Source organism: Auxenochlorella protothecoides, assembly GCF_000733215.1.
Source record: "Auxenochlorella protothecoides strain 0710 unplaced genomic scaffold scaffold7, whole genome shotgun sequence".
NCBI classification, from domain to species: domain Eukaryota; kingdom Viridiplantae; phylum Chlorophyta; class Trebouxiophyceae; order Chlorellales; family Chlorellaceae; genus Auxenochlorella; species Auxenochlorella protothecoides.
The window spans coordinates 147,361-173,961 of record NW_011934487.1 but is presented as its reverse complement, the minus strand read 5'-3'; the positions used below and the strand labels follow the sequence as shown (position 1 = coordinate 173,961).

Genomic DNA, 26,601 nt, shown 5'->3' with positions numbered 1-26,601 from the left:
TGTCCCCGCTGCGCGCGGCGGCGGCGGGACCCCCGCCCCGCGGCGGCGGCGGGGACGCCTCGCCCTCCGCCACCAGCCCGCACCAGAGCCTGGCGCTGGAGACCATGAACTCGGAGCTGACCGCGCTGTCGGCAGCCATGGCGGGCTTGACCGCGGAGCGCGACGGGCTGGAGAGCCGGCTGCGCGACGTGGAGACCCAGTTCGCCGCGCAGCAGGCCGTGCTCGCCCTGGCCCAGGACGTGAGCTGGGGCTGTTGGTGGGTTTTGGGGGGGTGGGGGCTTGGGTGATCATGTCGCGCTCACTCATGCAGGTCGTGCATGGGCAGCCCCGATGGGAGGCTCCCATGCGGGGGTTGCCGACCCCTGGACACCCCTGGGCCACCACACGCTTCGCCATCCAACCCCGACCTCCAAACCCCGAATCAGCGCGTGGCGGCGCGGGAGGCGCAGCTGGCGGCGCTGGAGGAGATGCAGGCCGCGCTCATCGCCGCGGGCCCCCGCGCCGGGTCCCTGGGCGCCGGCCTGGGTCAGGGGCGAGGAGATGCGCACGGGCACGACGGCGGCGCCGCGGAGGCCGCCCAGGACGCGGCGGCCGCCCGCGAGCTGGCCGCCTTCTCCACCGCGGAGCTGGCCTCGGCGGTGACGGGGCTGGCCGAGGCGCAGGCGGAGCGCGGCGAGCTGGCCACCCGCCTGTCGGAGCTGCGGGCGCAGGTCACCGCGCTGCGCACCGGCAATGAGGGCGAGCTGCGCGGGCGGCTGGAGGCGCTGGAGCGAGACCTGCTGGCGGCGCGCAACCGCGCGGACGTCAACGCGCTGTTCCGCGAGGAGCACGACCGCCTGGCGGGGGACCTGGTGCAGACCAAGCTGGTGTGGGCCGAGGGCCAGGAGGCGCTGGTCAAGCTGCGCCGCCAGCTGGTGAAGTCCCAGGAGAAGTCCATGTCCTTTGCCAGCAAGCTCACGCGCCTGGAGACGCGGCTGTACGCGCGCGTGAAGAGCACCATGAAGGACATACGCCACCGCGCCTCGTGACCTTGGAATTGGGCTCTGCCAGACGGGCTCGGTTGGTCGGAGTGGACGCATGGCACTGCCGGCGGAGGCCTGCGCCCACGGGCCTGACGCTCAACACCACCCTGTTGTTATCCGTGACCATCCTGCCTGCAGGAAAAGAGTCGGGGTGGGGGCAACCTGCGGGAATTCAAGGATGAAGATGAGGGGTTGAGGGGGTGGCAGGCATGTGGCCCAGTGGTGCTAGGGGCACGCACACATTGCCAAGCCGGGGCGCGATGCCGAACCTTTAGAATCGCGCCCCTGGGACCCTGGCCCTTAGGGGAGCGATCACCCGTTGATTCGCACTCAACGAGTTCAACCCTTTGATCTATCCCTTTCAAAGTTCTCGACGCATCAGAGCCAGGAGTCGGGCCCCACGATCCACTGCCCCCTGGCAAACCCTGTGAGGTCCAAACCGGGCGCGATGCGCAACGGGAGCACAGGCAGGGCGGCCGCGCTCGGTGTACTAGGAGTGGTCCTCCTGGCAGTCGCGGCAATGGGCGCGGTGCCCACCCCTATCTCAGCGTGGGGACCCAAGGCTGCCTTCGCCAGCGTGGGGGTGGACCAGGAGGTGCGAGTCGCTCAAGGGCCGCTGCATGACCACGAACCGGCTGCATGTCGAGCCCATGACTTCTTAGAATAAACATGCATCCCTAACCGCAGGCTGTGACGACGCTGGAGGCGCTGCAGGCCTTGCTGAGCACCGGACGCAGCGACGGGCCCCTGGGCAAGGACACCCCCATCATCCTGTATGTCAGTCACAGCCGTGACTCCGGCCTGGAGGCCACCCTGCAGCCCCGCCTCGATAGTGCAGAGGGCTGGAAGCAGCTCCCCAGCGCTTCCCATGCCGTGAGTGCCAGGATAGATGGGGGCGGGGCGGGGGAGGGGACACATGTGTGATGTCTTGCATCCTGCCATCTCGGTCTCTGTCCTGGCCTCGCCATCCCGCACAGCCAGGCAGGGCAAGGAGCCATGGCTCCATACTTCCAGTTCCCTCAACCTGGTCTGCACCATCTCGCACTTAAGTCAACTCCCCTCGACCACGTCGCAGGGTGGCGAGGGCGTGATCTTCGACGCTCTGCAGATCCTGGCCGGCCAGCGCCGCGCGCATGTAGTGGGATCGTGTCAGGGTCTAGCCCCTGGCGCCCCAGCCACCACGGCCGAGCTCCAGCGCCTGCTGGCCGCGCCGGCCTCGGGCGATGTCGTGGTGGTCTGTGCCGGGGAGGAAGCCGAGCAGCCCGCCTTGCTGAACGAGGTGGTCCGGCTGTCTGCCGAGAGCCAGCCCCTCATGCTGGTGGTCGAGCTCCCCGCCGGCGAGGTGGCTGCCCAGGTGACGGGAAATGGTGTAGAAAGGGGGGTGTGGTGAGGTGGGTGTGGGTTGAGTGGTGTTGCACAGGGGGTTGCGATGATTCAGTCTCTGTCAGTTGGTCAATGGTTTCTCTGAAAGCCAGACTGATTCCTGTTTGGGAATCTCGTACGAGGCTGTGTGCTGGGACTCGGCCAGCCCTGGTGGGAAGGCGATCCAGTGCCACGTTGGCGGCATAGGTTGCACACCCACCCATCGCCCATGCGTTGCCCTGACCATCCTCCCATGCCACCCTTTCTCCCAGCGGCGCCGCCTGCAGGCCCAGTACGTCTCCGCTCCCAGCCTCGGCTTTGACAAGTACGCGCGACGGGAGGGCACCAAGAACTATACAGTGTGCGACGCCACCTGCCAGCGACAGGCGAGTGCTGGGGTCTGGTGGAATTCAGTGTGGTGTGATGATGAGTCATTGAGGCACAGGGACAGCAGGCCGCGCAATACACCAAGGGGTCGCCGGCGGCATAGCCCTCCGCATCACACCATACCTCCTTTCCACACCCTCCCCCCCCTTTCTTCCTGCCATTGCTGCAGACGCTGTACTTTGAGGGCTTCATCGTCCTGATCGTGATTGGGATGGCTGTTGCTGTGGGCCTGACCTGCCTGCACATCATCGACACCCCCACCCACCTCCCCAGCGTCAAGCCCGGGTCGGGGTCCCACCACCACGACTGATGACAAGAGACCTTGCTTGTTTGCCGCGCTGTTTGATGCTCAGCCATTGATGATCGTGGGTGCGGGGTGTGTACATTTGAATCACCAGGCAAAGGGACCAGAGGATCGTGTCCCCAAGGGTGCTGGGGTTGTTCCCTGGCAGGCAGGAGGCAAGCGAGACATGGTGGGTGCAAGTAGTGACGGCACCACGTGCCAAAAAAACTGGTGGGATTCCTTGGCAAAGGGGAAAAGGATGCGGCTGGTGGCATGTTGCAGGTCAGGATCTGGGGGAGGTATTTTCAGACATGTATTCCTCGGGGGGGAAGGGGGGAGGGGGGGGGGGGGCGTGCCAACTGTGTCGATGGTGCCGACAGCTACAATGCTGGGACCCCATCCTCCCGCAGCGTCGTCCTCCTGTCCAACCCTTGCCATGGCAGGGGCTGCAGCTGCCCAAAGGAAGGCACCCCCTCCATCCAGCTCCACGGCGACTCCCTCGCTCCACGGCTCCACCGCTCTAGTTGCCCATGGCCAGCAGGATGTCCTGGGCCGGCAGGGTCAGGAAGTCGTGCAGCTCGCGACCGCAGGTCATCATCTTGGTGAGGAAGGCGGCGTCCAGGTACTCCCCCGCGGCCACGACGTGGCGCCCCAGCCGCGCCTCCAGCGCGGCAAACTCCTCGTCCACCGCCTCGCGCACGTCGGCGGCGGTCAGCGGCGCGCCGTTCTCCAGCGTGGCCCCCCACCGCAGCCACTGCCAGACCTGGGCGCGGCTGATCTCCGCCGTGGCGGCGTCCTCCATCAGGTTGTGCAACGGGACGCAGCCGTTTCCGCCCAGCCAGGCCGCAAGGTAGCCGATGGTCACCGCCACATTCTGACGCATCTCGGCGCGCGTGCGCGGACCCTCCGGGACGGCCAGCAGCTCCGCCGCGGTCACCTCCACGTCCTCCCGCTGGCGGTGGATCTGGTTGGGCCCCGGCATGTGCGCGTCAAAGACCTCACGCGCGATGGGGATGAGGCCCGGGTGCGCCACCCAGGAGCCGTCGTGCCCGTCGCACACCTCGCGCAGCTTGTCGGCGCGGACCTTGTCCATGACCGCCGCGTTGCGCGCGGGGTCGTCCTTGATGGGGATGGCCGCCGACATGCCGCCGATGGCAAAGGCGCCGCGCCGGTGACAGGTCTTGATGACCAGCAGGGTGTAGGCCCGCATGAAGGGCATCTCCATGGTCAGCATGGAGCGGTTGGGCATGACGCGGGAGGGGTCGTTGCGCATCGTCTTGATAAAGGAGAACATGTAGTCCCACCGCCCGCAGTTCAGCCCTGGGAGGAGGAGGGGGTGGGTGGGGTGAGGTGAGGGCTTGGAGTCCACGGGGTGAGAGGACACTCGGCCAGGATCTGAGTCCAGAGCGACTCTGCTCTGTCCAGCTTGCACAAGGTGGGGAGTTACGAACATCCCACCCCGGGGAGAAAGAAAACACAAACCTAGTCCCACCTGCCGAGTGCTCGCGGAGCTCGTACAGGAACTCGTCCATCTGGAATGCGGCGGGCAGCGTCTCGATCAGGCAGGTGGCCTTGATGGTGCCGCGCGGGATGCCCAGCGCCGCCTGCGCGGTGACGAAGACCTCGTTCCACAGCCGGCACTCCAGGTAGTGCTCCATCTTGGGCAGGTAGAAGTAGGGGCCCGACCCGTTCTCCAGCAGGCGGTGCGCGTTGTGGAAGAAGTAGAGGCCGAAATCAAAGAGGGCGCCGGGGACAGGGGCGCCGTCCACCATGACGTGGTGCTCCCACAGGTGCCAGCCGCGCGGTCGCACGGTGAGCACCGCCACCTCCTCCTTGAGTGCATAGTGCTTGCCGGAGCGGGGGTCGGTGTGGGTGATGGTGCGGCGCACGGCGTCGCGCAGGTTCACCTGACCGCGCACCATATTGTCCCAGGTGGGGCAGTTGGAGTCCTCAAAGTCGGGCATGTACACGCTGGCGCCGGAGTTCAGGGCGTTGATCACCATCTTGCGGTCGGTGGGGCCTGTGATCTCCACGCGCCGGTCCAGGAAGTCGGCGGGCAGGGGGCCCACGCGCCAATCGCCGTCCCGCACCTACGAGGGGGTTATGATAGGTGGGGGTAGTTGGTAACAGGGGAAATCCAGCTGCAGGCACTACTTGCGTGTCAGGTTCCCAACATGGTCCTTGATGGGGTGGCAGGCCTTCAACATGTCATGACCAAATAGACTTCTTCCCCCCTTTTTCCAAATGAAGATGCCACCTCGTCCAACCACAATCAATCCTGATGAACCTACATGTTGGGTCTCGGCGAAAAATTTGGGCTTTGCTCCGGCATCGAAGGCGGCCTGGATGCTCTTGCGGCGAGCCAGCAGCTCTGTGACCCTGCGGTGTGCGTCAGCTGATGTTGGTGTCTGTCCAAGCGACTGGCAGGGTTTTCCGACAATCAAAGACAGGGTAACCAGATCGAAGATCCGCCAGGAAACCATTCTACATACCTGGAGGAGTATTTGCGGGCCAGGGACGCCACGAAGGACAGTGCATCCTCGGTCAGGATGGACTCGAACTCCGGCTTGTATGCTCCCAACACCGTCACGCCCTCGGGGGTGGTGTAGGAGCCCTCGCTCGATGCCTTCTGGGCATACATCTTTCCGTTGGCCTGAAAAAGGTCGAAGGCCAGGCTTAAGCGGATGCATGGCTCGCGATCTTGGTTCCGATGCCGCGCCCCGCGAGGTGCCGCTGTGCGGCATGACTACTCTCCGGCTTCGATGACACACCCCTACGATGCCCTCCCGCTCACCTGCTGGGTCGAGCTTCTGACGTCCAGTCCCGGCATTTTTCCTTGTACAAGATGTATTATGGGTCTAGAAGGTATCGAGCCGTAATTCTGAGGTCTCACTGACCTTGCGCTCGCTCTCAGCTGGGAAGTGTGTAGCCTGCTGTGGGGAGTATCCCCGCGACGATACCGCTGTAGATGGAGCTGGGAAAGTATCGACCTTGAGCAAACAATTCGAATATGCATCGATCTACATTCAGTCTTCAGTTTATGAGTACATGATTTTCATCGCGTGGCATGAGTAACCCTGGGGCCTGCCTTTCCTGTCGGTGCCCAGCACGTCCGCAAGGTTTACGAAAGTCCGCCGCGCCCGCGCCCACGGCCTCAGTGTCAGCATGGGTCCTCGGATCCTGACTCTCTACCTCGTCGTCCTGTACACGTCCACGCGCTCGCAAGCAGGCCGGATCTGCCTGGCATCTGGCTACCCTGGCCTGGACCCCACTGGCAGGTCATCCAGCGCCCCAGCCCTCCAGGCGGGGCTGGACGACTGTGCCCAAGGGGGGGCAGCTGGTCTTGGACCGGCCCGGCACCTTCCTGGCAGGGGGGCTGGTCGCTCATGGATCGATCGACATCGTCATCCCGCGGGGCGTGCGATTGCTGGCCAGCCACAAGGTGGGCGGGTTCTGGGGTGAGATTGACATGGTCCATGGATTTGTTGTTTCATGTGGTGTTCCCCCCCTTCCCATGGGCGCAGAGCTCAGGCACCCCCCCCCCATTTCCCTTCGAGCAGCGCTCGGACTACGGCCCCACCCAGCCAGACTGGTACCTGATCGCCCTGCGCAACTGCACCGGATGCAGCCTGCGCGGCGGCGGCACCCTGGACGGGGACGCCCGCGCCTGGGACAAGGTTCGCGCGCCCGGGCGCCGAGCGCTGGTGGACTGGGCTGACCCCTCCTGCCCCGTGCCCAGCGAGTGCCGCCCCCGGCTGCTGGGGGTGCTGGACTCCCGCCAGGTCAGCGTGCGGGGCCTGGCCCTGCGCGACCCCGTGTACTGGGCCCTGCATGTCAGGCACAGCGTGCACGTCGCGCTGGACGGCCTGGACATCCACAGCGAGTGGGGCGTGGCCAACGCCGACGGCGTGGATGTGGACGGCTCCTGGGACGTGGACGTGCGGGGCTGCACCGTGCTCACCGCCGACGACGCAGTGTGCCTCAAGGCGTGTACGCCGGGGCGTCCCACGCGCCGCGTCAGCGTCACAAACTGCACGCTGCGCTCCCGCTCCGCCGCCGTCAAGGTTGGGAGCGAGACCCGGGCCGACATCAGCGACGTGACCTTCGGTGACCTCACGGTGTGGGCGTGAGGGTGGGCTGTAGGGAAGGTGGGAGCGGGGAACGAGGTGGGAAGGGTGCTGCGCATGGGGTGGCGGACCCCGGGTGGTCGACTCATGTGGCAAGGAGAGTGGACTCTGTGCATCACCTCAGGGTGCATGGCCAAGCGCGACCGAATGTGTCCCTGGGAATCCAGCCGCCCCTCACCCATCAGACCCCACGACCCGCCAGCCCCTCTAGGGGACGACCCCCTGGACCTGCCCAGCCTTGGCCGATCTGACCATGATCCCAACCCACCGCCTCCCCGCTCACGTGCAACAGATCCTGCCCTCCCACCGAGGCCTGGCCATCCAGTTGCGGGACGAGGGCAGCGTTGAGCGCATCGCCTTCCGGGACATTGGCCTGCACGCCCGCCACTACCACCCCAGCTGGTGGGGGGGCGGGGAGGCGCTGCACGTCACCGCCGTCCCTCGCGTGGCAGGGGGCCCCTTGGGCAGGGTGAGGGGCGTGAGCGTGGAGCGCGTGCAGGCGCGGTCCGAGACGGGGGTGTTTGTGGCGGGGCGTGTCAGCGACCTGCGCATCAGCCAAGCGCACCTGACCATGGCCTGGCGCTCCGGCTGGCCGTACGCGGGGCTGGACTTCCGGCCCAGCGACCGCGGCGTGGTGCCAGGGACCACCTCACATGCCCTGTTCGTGACCGAGGGGGCGGCGGTGGCCGTGCGGGATTCTGCGGTCGAGTACCTGCGGCCCCTGCGCCCCGACTGGGGGAGCCCGCTCCTGCAGTCTCAGGGGGGAAGATCCGAGCTGCAGGATGTGCACGTTACCGGGTGGTGCGACGCACCGAGTCTGCTGACCACTGTGAACGGGGATGCAGTGTAAAATGTTGAATCAGGACTCCAGGCCAGGAGAAGCCAGCGGGCGAGCGCGCGCGCCCTGACAATGTGTCGGCACGACATTCATGCAAGGTGATAAACGGTGCGCTTGCTCCTCGGGTCGACTGCATACATACGTCAATTTATGCCCTCGACCTTATCAATATACGCAGTCGTCCTGCGGTGAGTCCGCTGTTTGCACCTTTCAGGTCGTTGACACTCGGCGACGGGCAGTGCTGCCGGAGGAAGAGGGCGGCAGAGCATGGGCGAGAAGGAGACGGACGGTCTGCTCGTTCCCCGAGGACCGACCAAGGCGCCCGTGCATGTAGCCAAACGCGCGCAGCGGAACAAGGCCCTGTCCGTCGTGTTCGACCCCCAGGACCACAAGTGTGTCGCCCAGCGGATGCTGTCAGCTTGCAGGGCCTGTCCTTGTGTGGTCAGGCTCCGCCAAGTGGGTTTTGGTGTCCACAGTATGCAGGCATCTGGTAGTGCGGAACTCTATCCAGCCTTCTAATATATCCCTCGCCACCACAGGGAGTACTTGAACGGGTTCCACAAGCGGAAGCAGCAGCGGCGCAAGGATGCCGTTGCCAGGGTCGAGAAGGAACTGAAACAGCAGCGCCTGGAGGAGCGCGCTGATGTGAGTTTGGAAAGGGGTTCAAGGAGCCAGGGTTGCCGTACACTTATGGCATGGCTATGACAGGGGATGGGATCACCGGGTCTATGCCGCAAGCCTGGGGAAGCTGGCTGAGCAGAAAATACCCCGCCCCAGTTGGAGGACGGCTGCGACGCATGCGACCATCCCCTATACTCCACTGGCGGGGCGTCTGCGGCTTCCAGGTGTGCCACGCTCGTGCCGAGCCCTCACACCCTCCCCGTTTCCCTCCTCCACTCTAGCGTCGCGAGGCGCTGAAGGAGCGGTACTCCACCCTGGGCCCCGACCTGGATCCGGCGGCGCCTTCCCTGGCGGAGGACGTGGAGCGCAGGGTGCATGTCTTCAGCCACGGGGCGGTGGAGAGCCGGGTGACGGTGTCTGCCATCGACCTGAACAGCAGCGACGAGGAGCAGGCGGGGCCGGGGCCCAATGACGACGATGACGACCGCGACCTGGGCGAGTGGCCAGGGCCTGGAGTCGCCAGGGCTAAAAAGTCCGCAGTGCAGAGTGGCGGCGGCAACGGCGGGGGAGGGGAGCCGGCGCGCGTTCGGACGCACGTGTCCAAGGCCACCCTGCGTGCGATAGCGCGGACCAAGCTAAAGCTGGAGGGCAAGCGGAGTGCCGGGGGCTTCAAGCAGCCGGGCCCCAAGACAGGCGGCAAGGGCGGGCGCAAGGCGGAGGCCAAGGAGGCGGGCGGGAAGAAGGGGGGAAAGGGAGGGAAACCTGCGCCCAGTAAGAGCAGGGGCAAGCGATGAGGGACCCCTGCACCCGTCTCATTCTTTGCACCTCCTGGCATTCACGTGTAACATTGCGCGGTTTCTTACATGTGCTGCTACACGCTTCTAATGTGGATTTCAGTGCACGTGACAAGCTTTCCTGATTTGGGAATTGATGCTTGCTTTGGACCTGCAGCAAGCATGGCGCACCCAAAAAACCACTCCGTCGTCTGGCGCGCGATTTGACTTTTCGGACCCGCGAGGCTCTGCACGAGCAAGCGCGGCTGCAAGTACTCTGGTAAATTCTTGAATCGCAGTACTTACTTTGAGCTGCTCATCGACCATCTTTTCGCTGACATCGCCGCGGGGGACCCCTACCCTTGTGACCACCCATGGGCCAACCAGCGATGGACGTGAGCTCCCCCACAGACCGATCCAACACCTCAGCGAGCATGGGAAGTCTCCTGCTCCAAGGTTGGGCCATGCTGGCCGACGGCTGCGAGCACTGCGGGGTGGGTAGCCATCAGAGGAGAGGCTTGGTTGCTACACAGGGTCAAGAGTTCCAGGACGGCACCCCTGGCTACCAGAGCTCATCTTCATGACATCTGCACAACTCCCGCGCAGACCCCTCTGATGAGGAAGCCAAACTCTGAGGACACCGTGTGCGTCACCTGTGAGGCCAGGCCGGCGCAGGCCGCACCTGCACCAGGACCGGGCTTGCAGGCTGAGATCTCCGAAGACCTGAGCAGCCCGGGGTCGGTGCTCCAGGGCCCCACCCTGGCCCAGCGCATTCAGCGTGCCGCCGAGGACGAGCGGGAGCAGGAGATCTCACAGAGCCTGGCGGACCGCATGCTCCATGGCTGGACGCTGCTGGGCCAGTCGTGTCCGATGTGAGCGGGCGGCGGGTGTGGGCTGGATGGGGAGCCACTGCGAGTGTAGTCAGCCTTTGCTGGGTACAGGCATGGCGGTGCATGGGGCTGGCAACCTTGTTGCGCGGATGAAGCCTCGGCAGTAGATTACCATTCCCTCAACGATGCCCCTCCCTCCCCTTGCAGCTGCTCGACGGTGCTGGTCAGGAGCCGGGAGCGCCAGGTGTTCTGCGTCTCCTGCAAGATGCCGGTCCGCCTGGGAAGCGAGGCGCAGCCAACGCAGTCTGGCCCGGCTGCTCGTCCGCCTGCCGCCGCCGAGCAGATTGGCGAGGCGAGTACCACGTCCGACCAGTCTGGGAGCGGCGCCCTCCCACCCCTTGGCTCCCCTGAAGCAGCAGCGGCGGCGCGGGACGACCAAGCGGCCCCTGCTCATGCCTCGCTACCGGACACCGGCAGCCAGCTCGAAGCTGGCGTCATCATAGCAGACGCCAAGGCGGCGGTGCTCCGGCAAATGGCGCAGGCGACGCACCTGCTGAGCGGGGAGGACCGGGTGGAGGCGCAGCTGCACATCATCCAGGCTGCTGCGCAAGCCCTGACGGCCCTGAGAGGGTGCTAGGTGGTGATGCAAAGGGTCATTACCATCACTTCGGTTTGCCCAAGTCACCTCTGTGCGGGATTGTGGCAAATCATGTTTCATAATATATATTCTGAATGTGAAATGTAGGTCTGCTTTCTCAAGATCCCAATATGCTGTCACATACCATGCTTGATCTGAGGAGCAAAGCAAAACACATCAGTGAGACGAGCTGGAGCTGCAATCATGCACTCTGGTTGGTGCCTGCCCTGGGCTTGAAGAAACCAGACAGTTTTCTCGTGCCTGCTGCCTCCTTTGCTGCTTTTGCTGCCTTGTTCAGCTGTCGTGACTCAGCTGCCTTCAGCTTAGCTGCCTCCGCCGGGGTCAACTGAAGAAGCAAGGGAGGGAGGGCAATGAGCCCCAAATGGAGACGATGAAGGTACTCTCTGTTCCACATAGAACTCGTGCAGGCACTGTCCCCATCTGAATGCATCCAACAGGATACCGCCCCAAGCAGCTCACCTTTTTCCTTTTTGGCTGGGTGTCGACCTCAGATACTGGATAGGGCATGCCTGCCACAGCAGGGCTGGCTGGCTCCATCCCAACATTCAAATAAGTTCGTAGACTCTCCACACGGTGGGGAGGAAGATACTCACACACTAGGCCCACAGCATACGGCAGGAGCACCCCCTCCTCCGCATCAGCCCAGCCAAGGGATCTGTGGGTGCTATGCAGGGGTTTCGGATGTGAGCTTCTGGATTCCTGCAGCGTGTAACTCTCAATTCGATCAGTTGACGTGAGCACAGGCTGCAGCATCGGAGGCCTATGGCAAACAATGGAACCTGCGCTCGTCGGCCCTTCACACTCGCGTCGACGGCATGCAGGAGTTTGGCCCCCATACCTGAGGGATCGCAGTCCATTCTTGGTGTTTTCGACCTTGGTCTTCAGCCATTTCAGGGTCTATGAGGAGGATGTGGTTGGTGGAACGTGATGAGAGTGCAGGGTGATCCTGACATTATTATTGGGGTCAACAGCATAGTCTCCCCTTCCTAGTCCAGATGAGATGCTTGGTATGGACATAGGTGCAACACACGCAGGGATCAATTACTATGTGTGCCCCATTACAGCTCAACATCTCTCCGTCCTACCTTTGTCTCGTCAAGCTGATAGTACTTCTGGTCCATGACGGCCTTGGAGCTACACACACTGTCCAGGTTAGTCTTGGCAAGGATGTAGAAACAGCAGGGCGGTAGCCCTGAGGCTTCAAGCAGGGTTTCGGTGTCGCAGAAACCTCGGGTGCAGGCTCGCTCCAAGGCGGGCAGAATGAGAAACAGCGGGTCCATGGGCGTTGCAAGGTAGGTTGACCCATCTGTGGGTGGGCATCAAGTCAGGGACTGAATATTTGATGAGAACCCTGCTGTATTCAAGGTCATGTTAAAACCCATATGCCCTTAGCTCGCCAACGCTGCAATCATTGCTGTCAGGGCGTACCTTCCACCACGCTGTCGCCCACAAACCATGATGTGTAGCTTGGCTTGTGCACATTGACCTCACAGATGGTGCTGGCAGTGGCCAGGTACGTGACATCATCACCTGCAGGAACAATAATGATGGATTGCAGCCTGCAGTTTCCATCTTTGCAGCGGGATGCCTGAGCCATGCATTATGATTGGCAACGACACACACCTGTTGCCGGATGCGACATTGTGAAGAAACAGGGAGCTCCGTCGCCATGACCGCATGCGGCTTCCAGCTCTATGTTGCAGTTTCGTGGGTTCACTGAGTCTTACTTATTCATGCGATCTGTCAGCTAAGGGAATCGGCACACACCACGCGCTGTCGAGTCTCGCATCCCCACTCACTGGGGCTGATGAGGACACGAGGAGCTCCACTGCCTGCCATCTTCACGGGCGATACTCTGCAGAGCTGCTCTATCACGCGTTCCCCTCGGATTCCGGCCCCGTTGATTGGCGAGGTCGTCGGCATCCTTCAGTTTGCAGTTTCGAAATGGCCAGCCAGCGGGACAGCACGCACGACATGGCATGTCGGGAAATCTGATATGGAGCGGGTCCGGCATTCCTTGCATTCGGGTCCACACAGCCTCGCCGTCCATGCGATACTACCAGGGAGGCCATCCACATTCAGGCTTAGGTTGAACCTTCTCCCCACATCGATCGCCAGCCAAGCGCCTGCAAGGATCCCAGCCCCCCCCCTGCATGTCTGGCCTGGCCCTGTTGGCGACCGGCTTGTTCAGGAGGACAGCACCCAGCCTCGCCGTCAGATCCTACCACTCCACCGGCATCAGGTATCAAGAGATCGATTGAAGATTGCTGACGGCTGATCGGTGATGGGATGCGCCGCCCATGGTCATTCTAGATGGGTTCCCGTGCTTCACCCCTGCCCCCAACCTTCACCAGCATGAAAATCTACACCAAGACCGGAGACAAGGGCACGTCATCGCTGTACACCGGCGAGCGTCGTGCCAAGGATGATGCCACCTTTGCGGCCCTGGGCGACGTCGACGAGCTGAACTCCGCCATCGGCGTGGCAGGGGAGCATGTCAGGGGCCTCGACCCCAGCATGGCCCTCCAGGTGCGCTACGGTGTGTTCTTCCCGGTCGCGTGCGACACGCAACAAAGGCAGCATCCCAAGCCTTGCCAGCATGTTGAGGGTCTGGAGGGGCCGCTGCCACATGTGCCATTACCCAAGTCGCCCCGGCATCCTGATGGCACAGCTTCTTCAACACCAAACCTAACACCGAGCCATGGTGACATCCAAATCAACAGCTCGCCACCATCCAGAGCCGGCTGCTGGACGTCGGGTCGGCGGTGGCGACGCCACTGGCCAGCGCCAGCGAGGCCAAGCTGCGCCGGGCGGCCTTCGATCCCGCCCACACACCCCTGCTGGAGGCCTGGATCGACGAGGCCAGCGCCGAGCTGCCGCCGCTGACCAACTTCATCCTGCCCTCGGGCGGGCACGCCGCCGCCGCTCTGCACCTCGCGCGCAGCGTGTGCCGCCGCGCCGAGCGCGCCGTGGTCCCACTGGTGGGGGCTGGGGCCACGGATGAGGCGGTGGGGGTGTACCTCAACCGCCTCAGCGACTACCTGTTCACCGCCGCGCGGCTGGCCGCGAAGCGGGCGGGGGCGGAGGAGACGGTGTACAAGAAGGGCGCGTGAGGAAGGTTGGAATTGGCTGCGCAGGGGGCGAGGCGGGTGTGGCAGCTGTGGCCATGGTAGAGCCGTTTCGTCGCCGAGTGTCGCCGTAACCAAGAGGGGACCGCTGGCCTGGAGCGCCGACAGTCTTCGAGACCCCGCCGGTGCAGCCGAGGTCTTGGCGAGGTGGACCTGCCTCGCCTCCTCGCACTGGCCCATGCCAGATGAGCAGCAGGGTCGATGGGTTGACATCCATGGTCTGTCGGCTGAGGTTGAGGGCAGCAATGATTAACGCCCTGCTCTGGGGTTGTGGTAGGCTGTCCAGTCTAGACACAAACCACTCTGGCAAACATGCTGCCCTTTGGTCCATACTGTCACAATCTACAGCCCACCCCTTCAGTACTGTCGGAAGGGGTGTAATCATATTGGGAACAGTACAAGCTTCACACGTACTGTGTCCAAGGTGTAGGGGATGAGGGATGGGCAGCGGTAAACCTTCAACGTCGACATCGCGCGCTCGAAATCAGCATGCTTGAGCTCAAGTGGCGAACTCAGAAATTCGATGGCACGCAGGGCCGGCACGACACCGAAGTTTCTTGCAGGGAACAGACAACTATTACACACACCCTGACGGTCAGCTGTGCCCATTGTCGGCGGGACTGCACAGCACAGCACCGGAGTGGGCGTCCCCCAAGCCGCGCCATCGATGAGGTTCCGCTGAAGCCGCTGACACACCATGCACGACCGCAGTCGCTCCCCCTCAGGATCCCAAGGTTTCCAACAATGCGCGGCGCCGGGTGTTGCGGCCCCACATGTTGTGATGACTCTTCCGGGCCCTGACTTCCCTTGCGCCACCCAACAACAGACAGGCGGAGGAGGAGGCGGTCTCGCTCGCGGCCACGGAGCAGGAGCAGGCGCAGGTGATGCTGGCAAGCAGCTGCATGCGCCAATGAGGCTCTGGCAGAGCGCCATTTCGCCACTCCAGACCCTGCCCGCACCCCTGTCCCTCCAGCGTGATAATCCTGCCATCACCCTTATCACAGGCACTCTCCAAGACGCGAGGATGGATGGAGGCGCCCCCCATCTCCGCATGCTCATGCAAGACGGGACAGGTCTCGTGGGGCGCGGGAGCCTGATCGATGGACACCTCCTGAGGAATGGCGGGCCCCAGAGGGGGAGTCGACTGTGTGGGCCACACAGTCGAGGGAGAACTTTCGCCACCGGCATCGGCGCGAGACCAACGAGGAGAACTTGACCCAGGAGCATCGCAGCAGGAGCGACTCAAGCGTGCGCCACAGAGCTGCAAGCTCCTGCGGCCGGCGAGATGGCCGTGACGAACGGGAAAGGTCTGGAAGCCCCGAGCGGCGCGAGCGCGAGCCTGGGCGGGACCTGCGTCGGCGGGTGAGCCCTGAGCAAGTCTGGCAGCACGACAGATACGAGGGCGAGCGCCGACGTGAGTCCTAGAGCTGAGCACATTGGTGATGGAGAAGCCTTGTGTCCATCTTGCTGCTACGTGCTGTGGTACACCGGCATCATCCCTGGTCTTCCACCCCGCCATGGGCGCAGGAGAGGAGGACGGTAGACGCCGAGCCTACCTCCCCAACGACTCCCGGACCCGGTATGAGGCGAGCCTGGAGGCTGGATTGGACGATGGGCGGGACGCCGAGCCATACCTTTCCGAGGCAGTGCGATCGCGGCGGTCCCCGCCCGCAGATGGGCGGCAGCAGCCTCCCCCCCACTGGGAGCCCCCTCCGCAGAAGACACCCAGGGAGGACTGGGTCTGCGGTCGGTGCCAGGCGCTCAACTTTGGCAGGCGCCAGGCCTGCTTTGTCTGCTCCTCCTCGCGCGAGGGCGTGCAGGCGGCAGGCGCCCGGGAGGTGAGGCAGCGTGCGTCGAGCACGCTGCGAGTCACCGGCCTGAGCCGGCACGTGGACGGGCCCGCCCTCCAAGCCGTGTTCCGGCCCGTTGCAGAGGGTGCGCGTGGATGGCAGTGGGCAAGTCCCTCGTCAGGAAGTGCGGGAGGATCTCAGGAATGCAGGCATGAGGTCGCTGCCAGCGCTCTTCGCCGGCACGCCCCAGCCTCTGCCTCTCGGGCAATGGTGTTCTGCAGGGATGCAGGCTGATGAGCGACAACACAGGACAAACAGATCGGGGCTACATCCCCCCCCCCTTCCATCTGTGCGCAGTCAAGGAGGTGCGCATCGTGCGAGGTCCAGGTGGGCCCACAGCTCCCGCCGACTCCGCCTTTGTGGTATTCTCTAGTCACCAGGAGGCCAGCCAGGCGCTGGCTGCGGTGCAGGTGGGCCGACGCGGCCTGCCTGGGCGGTCTACGCGTACGAGTCGCAGTTCATGCCACTGTTTTTCTATCCTGGGATGGAAGTACATCTCAGCCACACCATAACCCCTGCCTCCTGCTTCTTCATGACGTGGCGCAGACCCACACAGAGGCACTGGAGGCACAGTTTGGGCCGCTGACCATCGAGTTTGCGGAGGAGGGACTGCGTGGGGGCGAGGCAGCGCAGGTGGAGCTTGGACCCAATGGTGTCCTGGAGGGCACCAGCTGGGAGCCCGCCAGCTTTGAGGAGCAGGAGACCGGCGATGCCGAGGCAGCTGCTGCTCCGGTTGCCGTGGATTGCGAGCGCCCAGGGGATGGGCCCGGCTCGTCAGCCGTCATGGAAGCAAGGGGGCATGGGTCCACCACCGAAGAAGCGAGCCAGGCTCCCTCAGCGGCGCCGGGGTTCGCGTACGACCCCGCCTCCGGCTACATGTATGATCCCGGGTCGGGGTACTACTACGATGCCAACTCCGGCATGTACTGCCACCCCAGCCTGGGGGTGTGGGGCACCCTGGATGGCGAGACCGGCGCCTTTGCGCCGTACCAGGAGCCTGGCTTGGCCAGCACGGGCGTGAGCTCCGCGGCGGAAGCCAGCCTGGCGGCCGCCCATGAGACAATAGAGCAGGAGCGGCGGCGAGCTGCGGGTGCTGCGACTGTGGCTGCATCGGGGCCAGGGCCTGGTGCAGCTCAAACACAGCAGCCCAGACGATCGGCCGTGATCGGCGCCGCGCCGCAGCTCGACGCTCAGGGGTTGTTTGAGGCGGCTCGCGCTCTGCAGCAGCGTGAGGACGAGAAGGCCCGGGCAGCCTCCAGCGCGCACAGGCCACCTGCAGCCAAGTCCGCACCTGCGCCCATCCCTGCGACCAAACCTGCGGTGCAGGGGGTCGTCCATCGTGGGAAGTGGGCCCAGAGAGCGCTTCAATGACTATGCGGGCAGGGGGTGCCTGCACCCCAGCTACGTAACACACGCACATGTCTGTTGTTACGCATCTGCCGGAAAGCATGGAAAAGCATGATTGTTTGAATATTGAAAGCACACGCCTTCATGAACGAGTGATGTGCGGACTTGCATCCCCAAAAAACAGCCACCAGAATCAATAACTGATACCCAAGAGCACATTACGCACCACTCTCTAGTGATCATGCACCAAGACGCCTTCCCGGAGTGTCCCAGTTCCTACCCCGGCATGGAACGGCACGAGTCGCCGGCAGCCGACTTTCATGACATCGCAATGGCCGCGAAAGACATGGGAACCCCCCAGCGCGTCGGTAAGTGGCATAAAAAAGCGATATTAATGTAATCCGGTGCGTCGCAGGACGTATCATCAGCCCGATGCGCACTCCTTCACTATTGCAGATCTGCTAGCTCCATGGCATGCTGCCCATCCCTCCCCCAGCCATTGGTCAATGGGAAGCCATGGCTTGGACTCCGTGGCCCACCTGCCCGTGATCACCCCCCCCATCGTCCAAAGAATGCCCCCTGGGCCCTCGGACAGTGTCACGGTGGATGGCCCAGCTCCAAAGCGAGTCAGGCTCATGCACGCTCCCAGCGCCCATGACAGCCATTCCAGGTGATCTCTGGCGATGAGCAAGGAAGGGTTTATACCCCGACAGGAAGGCTTGAAACCCTGTCTCAAGCTCCACATTCTACGTGTACCCTCAACCTGCCTCTCTGCAGTGGAGATGAGGATGGTGACGAAGCCGTCTCCTGCCTGCGTCCCTTCCCACCCCTCTACGAGGAGGGGCTGGAGGATGAGCTCGCTGCCAGGATATTGGGCCCTTCGAAGCGAGCCGCCACGCCATATCCCTCCCAGGACCAGTCCAGCTCTCCCTCTTGGTGCCAGGTGTGTGTTATTAGGGTATGGTGCACCAATGGGTGCATGCAGCTCCCAGGCTTTGGGGCAGCTGTTCGGCAGTGCTCACAGTGGATCCAGCGTCCACAAGATGCCTGTACCTGGCCCTCCGTCTCAGACCAGCCAGGCACGCCACCTGCAGGAGGACCCCATGGCAGACTGGGACACGGAGGAGGATGAGGCAGACTATGTACAGGGCCGTGACTCTTACATTCATGAACCCCTCCCGGGACCCCTCGACTTCGAGGAGTGAACTGGGCTCCCGAGGCATTTGCATCCATCTCGCCCAGAACTCCTCCAGTGATCCAGTAGCTGCCAAGACCCCTCCACGTACCCACAGAATGAAGAACGCCTGCAGCGACCCTTTTACCTTTTCCCTGGTATGATGTGGCTTGCTGAACCAACCACCACCCCGATGCGACCCCAGAGCTCTGTGCGCCCGTCACCCCTGCACTCCACCCCCGCAACCTTCCCGTGCCGTCCAGCCACCTATACCCTTCTCGTGCTCCACCCCCATCCAACTGCCCATGATCCATGCATGCACCGCCCTTGCCCCGTAGTAACAGTGATCTTGAGGTCTTCCACAAGTGTTCTTGTAGTCCTATACAGAAGATATCAGCACATGCCGCCCAGAGCGGCTCAAATCCCCAGCGGCAGGCCCGGCGGCGTGGGGAGCCTCTCCCTGGTCAGCAGCGAGACGTCGACGCTCCACCGCCCCTCCCACTGTTTGCCGCGCTGGAGGTGCCCAACATAGGCCTCGCCCTCCTCCTCGGTCCACTGGTTGAGCGCGGCGAGAGCATCGACCTGGCCCGCGTCCGGGGCGGTGGAACTGAGCACCGCGTGGACTGGGGCGCAGGCGGGGAGGAAGCCCGCCAAGTGGAGCGAGCGCCGCACGGCCCACGCCCGCCAGTCTGGCAGCAGGCGCGTGGCGGGGGCACCGGTGAGGAAGCAGCGCGCGCCGGGCGCCAGCCGCGCCGCGCGGTGCGCGTCCCAGGCGGCGCCCTGGCCCAGGTCTGCCAGGCCCAGCAGCGGGGCCAGGGCAGGGGGCGGGGCCAGTAGCCCCACCGCCGGCAGCCCCGGCTGCGTGTCAAACTGGGGCGGGGGAGGGGTGGGGGACGGGGGTGGGGGGCGGGTGTGTTGGGTGGGTGTCTGTTCATACATGCAAGGGGGCGTGCATGCCTTCCTCTGAGGGTCGAGCAGCCCCATATCGCGCGCCACGGTCTACTCTTCAGTCGGGCGGCGCCGGCAGCACGCTCACCATTGAGCAGGACATTGTCGCCTCGGCTCCTGTCCCCCTCTCCCCTCATACCTGGAAGCCCCAGAGCCCGGAGGTGGGGTTGGCCCCCACGCTCTCCACCCGCCCGACCACCAGTGGGTGGGGGAACTGGTCGGTGTCGGCGCGGGGAACGTAGCCCAGCCTGCGCCCGGCCAGGTCGCAGAGCAGCACCGCCTGTGCGTCGTGCTCATTGTCGGGCTCCTGTTGGATGAGCAGGGGCGAGCCTGGCGGGAGGAAAGGGGGGAACGGGCAGGGTCGGGTGGGCACAAATGCAGGAGGTGCACTGCTTCTTACAGAGGGTTCCAACCCCTGCACCTCACGACGCTAGTCCAACCTCGGTAACACCTATTGACCACTGTGTCGGAGCATGAGAATCCCAGGCAGAGCTCCATCGCAGCATCACCTGGTTGCAGCAGCTTGACGGCCTCCTGGGCTCCGCCAAAGCTCACCCCGACGGCCCTGTACCTCTGAAAGGGCTGGCGCAGGGCCAGCTGGCGCCGGCTCGACAGCACGGATGCCCACTCCGGCTGGAGCGATGGGGGTGCCCCTGCTGGGATGACACGACATGCTTGCCATGCATACTCACTTCATCACAATCATATGAATGGTATGCACAGAGGTACGAAAGCACATGCAGGCACACGCACTCTCCCGTCCACAAACCCAAGCTTGAGCCCCCACATCCAGCAGACCTTCATCAAGTATCTCGGAGAATCTGTCGCGCCTTGAGGCAAGACACCTGGCTTGCAGGTGCCGAGCAGGCAGCCTCAGTGGAGGCACACCGCTCCTGGTGAAGCATTGTGAGCTGGTGGCCGCCCATATCGATGCCTGCGGCACCGCACGGAACATGCGCAAGCCTTCAGGAGCCAGTGCTGCCCCGGTATTTTTGCCACCAGTTGCAAAGCCAAGAGGACCTTGCTTTGAACGAACAGCACCCGGTTAACAACTACATATAGGCTTCAGTCATTCGAGTTTGCATCGTCGCTGCGCCCTCTGTTTGGTGCGAGGGATGCACGACATTTACGTCACAGTCGAAACCCCACGCTGCGCATGCTGCGCTCCCTGGTCTGAAGTCCGTCCTCCCTGAGCGACACAACATGCATTCAATATTCAGACTTTCAATCTGCCATGTCAATGCTGTGGTGACGTTACTGTAGGGAGGAGGCCGGTGCTGGCCGTACCTAGTGGGGTCACGGGATGTCGTGCATCCCGCTGTACCTCCGCGCCCTCAAGTACCCTGGCGCGTCGTCCTTCCCGTCTGATACTAGAGCCTCCATTGAAGTGGAGGCAGCACGTCCCTTGGTCACCTGGCTCGAGAACCAGAAGATCCGGCACTACACCATCCCCCAGCGGCAGGGTCTCCTGGCCACATCTGCCGATGACTGGCGGGCTGCCTACGGCCAGTATCTGACCGCACTGGAGTGTCCATGCTCGTCAGAAGGCCTGCCGGCGACCCTCCAGTGGCTCTGCTCGCGAGCGGGTGCGTGAGATGTCCAGGGTGAGTGCTCTGCTGAAGGAAGCACTCCCTGCACAAAATGTTCCCCTACAATCGCACCTCCACACGCCCTTGCAGTGTCCCTGGAGTATGCAGACCGCAACGAGCAGCTGAATGCCTCCACTTCCGCGGCAGTGGAGGTTGGCGGCGCCGTCTCCGACTGGTCGGAGCATTCCCTGCCACCCTTTGCCGACACAGCCTCCCCTGCAGTGGCGGCTGCGGTGATGCGCATGCTGCGCACGCTGCACATGGACCAGGAAGAGGTGCGGGTTGTTAGGTAAACGTTTGGGTGCACAGGCGCCCACCTCAGGCGCCTTGATTGTCATCATCCTGGGTGGGGCAAGGCCCCGGTATGCAAAGCCTCAGCATTTGTAGGTGTTAGCCTCCTTGTACCCACCACCCCTGTTGATAACCCCACGATCAGCAGGTGACCCCCTCCACCGTGGAGCGGCTGAGCTCGGTGCTGGACACCCAGGTCCTGCCGGCCTTGCCTGGGGACGAGGACACCGCAGCCCCCTCCGGGACTGGACGGCAGGGCGTCTCAGCCGCCGGCCCGATCGCGCTGCTGGCCGGCTTCCCGCTCGGCTTTTCCACCGGATCGCCGCTCTCCGACGCGGCGGCTACCATCCTGCGCATGCTGTACCTGCGCGACCTGCGCGGCCTACAGGACGTCGTGGATCGGGAGCTGGAGCGGGTGCAGGCGAGCACCGTGGGGGCCATGGCGGACAAGGCCTACGGCCGCCCGGCGCGATGACAGCGCGGCGACGAGTCGCTGGGAGGACAACAGCGGTGTGGCGCGTGTAGCCCGGCGCTCCCTACTCATGTGATTTCCTCTTGCCGTGACTTGCATCCGTACAATGGTTGAGCGCCAATGAGGGTCTGCGGGACACGTCGACAAGCATGATGCTGGGGTAGAAGGCCAAGCCCTCTGACCAAGCACCATGGCTGCAGCGCCGCCGTCGTGTGGCTCCGGTCCCTGCGTCGCGCGGATGGCAAGCGATCAGGCGCGCCCGCGCCGGCACGGCACCCACCCCCTTCACGGCCCCTTGAGCCAGTGGTCCTCGTGCATCTCGGCGCGGTACTGCTCCAGCGCAGCCGCCGCGGCTGCCGGGTCCCGGATCGTGCGGATGGCGCCGTCGTCCCAGATGCGCAGCGCGTCGAAGTTCCAGACCACGCTCCAGCTGTCCACGAAGTTGAAGTACTCCCAGCCCCTGGGTCACAGGGGAAGGGTTGGGATGGGGTTCGAGTGGGGGGGTGGGGATTTGTGCCCTCATGGCTCGCAAGGGGTGTCTCGGCTGGGCAGGGAGCTCGGTGATTCTGGCCACGATCTACAGGGTCCAACTTCACGGTCCCCTCATCAAAGTGTGCCTTGTTTGTGTTCCGAGTTCATCAGGCAGCGTCGCTCGTGCCTGCCCACAGGATCGTCAGGGTCCCGTTCCACGGCGCCCACCCCACGTTCACTCCTCCACGCCGCCCTCTCCTCAAACACACCCCCCCCTTTCCAAGGCCCCTCCCCCGCACCTCTGCCGCTTCATGCCGCTGCCGCGGACCATCTTCTGCTCAAAGTCGCGCCGCGACTTGGTGGCGTAGTGGTGCAGGGCCAGGTCGACGTGAGTGGGCTCCTCCGCCCGCGGCCCCTCGATGGGGGACCCGTCGGTTCGCGCCACGCTCTGCCCGCTGCAGTTGTGGTGGAAGGCGTGCGGGCTCCAGGCCGCGGCGGTGCAGTCCAGCCGCACGATGGTCTTCACCAGCTGGTGCTGGGCGTGGCGCAGGGGCAGGCACTTGACGAAGGAGCGCAGGACGCCGCTGGCCGGGCGGTCCATGTGGCCCGAGGAGCCAAACAGGATCCAGTGCACGGCGAGACCTTGATGGTTTCGGGGGGAGGGGTGGGGGAAGGATAGGGTGAGTGAGGCCGATCTTTTGGGTGGGAGGCAAGGGGAGTTGCATCAAGCAAGCATTGCCACAGGTGGAAGAGCCGGCGCGAGGTCAGCCCCTCCGGTGAGACGGGCTGGAGCGCGATCCGGCCAGCATCCCGAGCCACCTCGCGCCCTGGCCAGAGACCTGCTGCCTGCGAGTGCTTGGTGGAGAGGTACTGGCCCAGGTGCCTGATGGGCCCTGCCCCCCCCCGGAAGATGAGGAACTCGTCCACGTCGATGAAGCCCATCCAGGCATGCAGCGGGCGCCCCTCCTCCAGGCACCTGCGGGGCGGCGTGGAAGTGGAACGGTGGGGCACAGGGCGGCTGAAGACGGGGGGTGGGCGGCTTGCTTCACAACAGAAAGCAGCTGAGGGACAGGACCGAGCATGAGGACCCAGGGGCGCAGGTGCCTTGGTGTTCGGGTCGAGAGTATGCAGAGGCCAACAGGTTTGGACATGGTGAGCGGTCGCTGCACTCTGCATGGCCCATGATGTGCGGCCCAAGTAACGCCACCCCACTGCCTCCGCGGCACCTGTCGTAGGCAAAGAGCTGTGGAGCACCCGTGGGGTGCGTGAACCGATCAAAGTAGTTGTAGGCCACGAAGCCGCTGGCGATGTGGGCCTCGATGGTAGCGTTCATGGGGGGAACAGACTTGTTGTCCCAGAGGTAGACACGCGTCACCCCCAGCCTGATCGAGTCGGTGCAAGGGGACAGGACAGTGGAAGGATACAGTGCACTGAATCGAGGCATGCAGGCGAGCGCCCATGGGCATGTGGTTGGGAGAGATCCTGGTCTGGTTTTCAAACAGCAAGCATGGGCTTCTCTTCGGGCAGGCCCAGCCATGTGTCAAGCCGCACCTCCCCCAAGCATCCCAGGCAAGACCGCCTCTGCCAATCTCGATGCATGTCCAACCTCTTGTGGTGGAGCAGCCACTCCAGGATGTCCTCATGGGCGTCTCGCACGGCGAGACAGAGTGCCACCGAACCGGGTGCCACCTGGCCACCTGACCATGAGGGAGGAGGGGGAAGAGTGATTGCTTTGATTACATTCCCCGTTTGCATCACCTAGGAGTGGTTCCATCTCTGGACAGGGCATGCAACGGAGCGATTGCACTGCAGGCAGCCCAATGACCCAATTGCACACCCCACACCGTGTGTCAGAAATGTGGAGGAGGTCAGCTCCTCAGGACTGGGCTGCATGTCCTGCATTTCCAGAGGGACCTGGTACGGCGCCGGGGTTGACTCAAAGTTTGGGAGAGGCTCCGAAGATGGTGGGGAGGGGCCGGCCTCCTGGGGCATGGTAGGGTGACCAGCTTGGCCTGTACCACCTCCTTCTCCATTCTCCGGGGAATTAGGGGCGTCGACAATTGCCTGAGCTACAGCCTCTGCTCCTGCCTCGGAAACAAGCGAGGCTGTGTGCACAGGCTGGGGGAAAGGGGGATTGTTGCCAATTTGATTGCTGTCTGCAGCTCCTCCAGTCTCCTGGCCACAGGCGAGCAGCGCCAAGCAGCCGAGGCAGGCGAAGATCAGCACCAGCCCTGATCTCCTTCTCATCTCTCTTCTATTCACAGCCCGCGTCAGGGATCGACCGCATCGCTGGCCCTGTTTGGTGCAACAACTACACGGGAGTCCGTATCTCGCTTGCAGTCTTCGATGAGATGGAGCTTGCCATGCCGGTCCAGGGAATCAATTTCCCGTGCTTTAATATTGGACGAGTGTTAAGGTCAGGTGCGTCGGGTCACGGGCATTGTTTGGGGTGGTGCAGAGCGTTGTTCGGCAATGACGCGCTCGGACCAGGATGTTGTTGTGCCGCCTGTTGATATGGTATCTGTCGTAGCCTGGGATCCTTCAGTCAATATCACTGGAACACTGAACATGCTCTTCATTGGATTTCACCTCGGTGTACCCCAAATAAGGCACCCTGTCCTGGAGAGGCTGGCATGCATCTCAAAGCTGCATGCGACGCCACCTCATATTCCCCCCACGGGTTGCGCCACCGCACTCACGCCCAGCTCTCGCAGAAGTTCGGGGGCGGGCGCCGCATACCAGGCCCCTTCTTCCCGGAGAACGGGACGTGCGGGCGCCAGGAACAGGTCCTGTCGCCAGGCGGCGATGCTGTCCGGCACGGCATCGCTCCCCACCCCCACTACAGTGCTGCCGCTGCCGCTCATGAACACCGCGTCAAAGGCCCCACTCCCTTCCAGCCGGCCCTTGATCTCGGCCAGCTCCTCCAATCTAGAGGGGCGTTCATCGAATTGGTGGGAGGAAACCTCATGGCCAAGGAGTGCACAATCATGAACGGATCATCGACCCTTGCACACAGCGTCGCAGGGCCCAGCTTTCATTTTCTCTAATGGGCGGTGCGCCAGGGCATCCGGTCAGGACCCCACCGGGCACACCTTTGCCTTCCGCGCCAGTACTTACCCTTGTTAGGGCTGCGACCCTGCATAAATCACAATCTGGCACCCCAACAGAGAACTCCAACTCACAGCTGGAAGGCGGGTGCCTGGAGGTCGTTGACGCAGAGGGCCGCGCTGGCGCGGCGCAGCCCCTGGAGGCCCTGCAGCAGGCGCAGCGGGTCCTCCCGGCTGCACCGCTCCAGGTCCAGGCGCTTGAAGACGGCCGGGGTGGGGAGCCCCGCCGGCGGCTTCACCAGCAGCAGGGGGGTGTTCGTGGAGAGGGGCACCGGGCGCACATCCTGGACCACCTCCCCTCGCCCCGTGCAGTAGGAGCAGCCCGATCCGAAGAAGACGCTGATGTCGGACCCGATCTCCCCGGACCAGGCCAGCAGGTCGTCGTCCGCGGCGGGGCGGCCCGCCAGCTGGTTGGCCGCCCACAGGGCCGTGGCGGCGTTGCCAGAACCGCCGCCCAGCCCGGCGCCGTGCGGTACCCGCTTGCGCAGCCCTACGCGGTACCGCTCCCGGCTCCCCGTCTTGCGGCGGAACAGGTCCAGTGCCTGTGTGTGTGAAGTGGTTTGGCCGGGGGTTATGCGATGAGCGTGCTGCGAGCTGTGCTGTGTTGGGAGCATGTGATGTAGGCCTGTATACGTACATGTATTGATTCATGCATGAGAGTGGGAATGCGTGCCAGCAATGCGTGCCCCCAGCAGGCTCAGCTTGCTCAGCAGTGCATCCCTCTTAACCAATGGGGCTGGCCTCTGAGATTACGCTCAGCTGCAACCCCTGCACCGGCTCACCCCTGCTACCACAACCCCATCATTGCCCCATCCATGTCCGACCTTGATGGCCAGGTTGCTGCTGTCGGTAGGCACGTCCGGCATGTTGCAGGTGAGGACATCCGCGCCGGCGCTGCTGCCCAGCGGCTCGAATTCCATGTCGTCGCCCCAGCTGACCACCTGGAAGAGCGAGGCCAGATCGTGGAAGCCATCGGGCCGGCGCCGTTCCACCCGCAGGAAGAGATTGATCTTGGAGGGGCACATGGGAAGAGGGGTTGGGATGTAAGCTCAACGGGGTGTATCTTAGGATGCAAGGGTGTGCAGACCACAATGCTTGCCTCATGGGATTAGCCTGCGGCTGGGTGGGACACCCCTGCAACCCCGCACCTTGCATGGTGAGAAGAGGTGTAGGGTAGTGTCGTTCCCCACACCGGCACGGCAGACTTGCGCGCTCGCGCTTCGCTGTCGCAATCGGGACGTGCCTGCCGCCTCTATACGCCGTGTGTGACAAAGATGGACAGTGCTGGAAATGTTCCTGCCCCTGGCCTGCACGGCAGGCTGG

At 63.9% G+C, this 26,601-nt stretch overlaps 13 protein-coding genes across 13 annotated transcripts in view; 9 read left to right on the top strand and 4 right to left on the bottom strand.

The window, feature by feature from the left end:
• F751_5796 (hypothetical protein) overlaps nucleotides 1-1,028 on the top strand; it is a gene marked incomplete at both ends in the record, with an annotated part of 6,028 nt that extends 5,000 nt beyond the window's left edge. Inside the window, 2 exons of the mRNA XM_011404109.1 lie at nucleotides 87-239; nucleotides 627-1,028. Of these exons, the coding sequence (XP_011402411.1) occupies nucleotides 87-239; nucleotides 627-1,028 (555 nt within the window). The remainder of the gene's footprint in view (nucleotides 1-86; nucleotides 240-626) is intronic.
• A 442-nt stretch (nucleotides 1,029-1,470) lies between these two features.
• Nucleotides 1,471-3,081, top strand: F751_5795 (hypothetical protein; the record flags this gene model as incomplete). Its single annotated transcript, XM_011404108.1, has 5 exons — nucleotides 1,471-1,617; nucleotides 1,710-1,895; nucleotides 2,098-2,376; nucleotides 2,657-2,743; nucleotides 2,941-3,081. 5 exons carry the CDS (start codon nucleotides 1,471-1,473, stop codon nucleotides 3,079-3,081), a joined length of 840 nt encoding a protein of 279 aa, XP_011402410.1.
• A 493-nt stretch (nucleotides 3,082-3,574) lies between these two features.
• Nucleotides 3,575-5,695, bottom strand: F751_5793 (Malate synthase; the record flags this gene model as incomplete). Its single annotated transcript, XM_011404106.1, has 4 exons — nucleotides 3,575-4,374; nucleotides 4,547-5,144; nucleotides 5,346-5,433; nucleotides 5,547-5,695. 4 exons carry the CDS (start codon nucleotides 5,693-5,695, stop codon nucleotides 3,575-3,577), a joined length of 1,635 nt encoding a protein of 544 aa, XP_011402408.1.
• F751_5794 (hypothetical protein) lies at nucleotides 5,017-5,181 on the top strand (the record flags this gene model as incomplete). The annotated part of the gene is made up of 1 exon (XM_011404107.1): nucleotides 5,017-5,181. One exon carries the CDS (start codon nucleotides 5,017-5,019, stop codon nucleotides 5,179-5,181), a length of 165 nt encoding a protein of 54 aa, XP_011402409.1.
• A 47-nt stretch (nucleotides 5,696-5,742) lies between the features above and the next one.
• On the top strand, nucleotides 5,743-8,031 carry F751_5792 (putative polygalacturonase; the record flags this gene model as incomplete). The annotated part of the gene is made up of 4 exons (XM_011404105.1): nucleotides 5,743-5,789; nucleotides 6,358-6,496; nucleotides 6,615-7,172; nucleotides 7,474-8,031. 4 exons carry the CDS (start codon nucleotides 5,743-5,745, stop codon nucleotides 8,029-8,031), a joined length of 1,302 nt encoding a protein of 433 aa, XP_011402407.1.
• Nucleotides 8,032-8,286: 255 nt separating this feature from the next.
• Nucleotides 8,287-9,434, top strand: F751_5791 (Nucleolar protein 12; the record flags this gene model as incomplete). The annotated part of the gene is made up of 3 exons (XM_011404104.1): nucleotides 8,287-8,411; nucleotides 8,559-8,664; nucleotides 8,922-9,434. 3 exons carry the CDS (start codon nucleotides 8,287-8,289, stop codon nucleotides 9,432-9,434), a joined length of 744 nt encoding a protein of 247 aa, XP_011402406.1.
• A 443-nt stretch (nucleotides 9,435-9,877) lies between these two features.
• F751_5790 (Sjoegren syndrome/scleroderma autoantigen 1) lies at nucleotides 9,878-10,880 on the top strand (the record flags this gene model as incomplete). Its single annotated transcript, XM_011404103.1, has 3 exons — nucleotides 9,878-9,907; nucleotides 10,020-10,285; nucleotides 10,451-10,880. 3 exons carry the CDS (start codon nucleotides 9,878-9,880, stop codon nucleotides 10,878-10,880), a joined length of 726 nt encoding a protein of 241 aa, XP_011402405.1.
• Nucleotides 10,881-13,256: 2,376 nt separating this feature from the next.
• On the top strand, nucleotides 13,257-14,014 carry F751_5789 (Cob(I)yrinic acid a,c-diamide adenosyltransferase, mitochondrial; the record flags this gene model as incomplete). The annotated part of the gene is made up of 2 exons (XM_011404102.1): nucleotides 13,257-13,430; nucleotides 13,625-14,014. The coding sequence occupies 2 exons, from the start codon at nucleotides 13,257-13,259 to the stop codon at nucleotides 14,012-14,014; spliced, it is 564 nt and encodes a 187-aa protein (XP_011402404.1).
• Nucleotides 14,015-15,546: 1,532 nt separating this feature from the next.
• On the top strand, nucleotides 15,547-17,626 carry F751_5788 (RNA-binding protein 5-A; the record flags this gene model as incomplete). The annotated part of the gene is made up of 4 exons (XM_011404101.1): nucleotides 15,547-15,964; nucleotides 16,177-16,289; nucleotides 16,426-16,969; nucleotides 17,463-17,626. The coding sequence occupies 4 exons, from the start codon at nucleotides 15,547-15,549 to the stop codon at nucleotides 17,624-17,626; spliced, it is 1,239 nt and encodes a 412-aa protein (XP_011402403.1).
• A 1,191-nt stretch (nucleotides 17,627-18,817) lies between these two features.
• F751_5787 (hypothetical protein) lies at nucleotides 18,818-20,152 on the bottom strand (the record flags this gene model as incomplete). The annotated part of the gene is made up of 4 exons (XM_011404100.1): nucleotides 18,818-18,982; nucleotides 19,488-19,678; nucleotides 19,858-19,981; nucleotides 20,102-20,152. The coding sequence occupies 4 exons, from the start codon at nucleotides 20,150-20,152 to the stop codon at nucleotides 18,818-18,820; spliced, it is 531 nt and encodes a 176-aa protein (XP_011402402.1).
• A 499-nt stretch (nucleotides 20,153-20,651) lies between these two features.
• F751_5786 (UPF0568 protein C14orf166-like protein) lies at nucleotides 20,652-21,703 on the top strand (the record flags this gene model as incomplete). The annotated part of the gene is made up of 3 exons (XM_011404099.1): nucleotides 20,652-20,934; nucleotides 21,028-21,212; nucleotides 21,377-21,703. 3 exons carry the CDS (start codon nucleotides 20,652-20,654, stop codon nucleotides 21,701-21,703), a joined length of 795 nt encoding a protein of 264 aa, XP_011402401.1.
• Nucleotides 21,704-21,985: 282 nt separating this feature from the next.
• F751_5785 (hypothetical protein) lies at nucleotides 21,986-24,163 on the bottom strand (the record flags this gene model as incomplete). Its single annotated transcript, XM_011404098.1, has 6 exons — nucleotides 21,986-22,160; nucleotides 22,471-22,813; nucleotides 23,011-23,147; nucleotides 23,398-23,553; nucleotides 23,778-23,868; nucleotides 24,016-24,163. 6 exons carry the CDS (start codon nucleotides 24,161-24,163, stop codon nucleotides 21,986-21,988), a joined length of 1,050 nt encoding a protein of 349 aa, XP_011402400.1.
• Nucleotides 24,164-24,834: 671 nt separating this feature from the next.
• Nucleotides 24,835-26,303, bottom strand: F751_5784 (4-diphosphocytidyl-2-C-methyl-D-erythritol kinase, chloroplastic/chromoplastic; the record flags this gene model as incomplete). The annotated part of the gene is made up of 3 exons (XM_011404097.1): nucleotides 24,835-25,099; nucleotides 25,354-25,820; nucleotides 26,103-26,303. 3 exons carry the CDS (start codon nucleotides 26,301-26,303, stop codon nucleotides 24,835-24,837), a joined length of 933 nt encoding a protein of 310 aa, XP_011402399.1.
• Nucleotides 26,304-26,601: the final 298 nt, after the last annotated feature.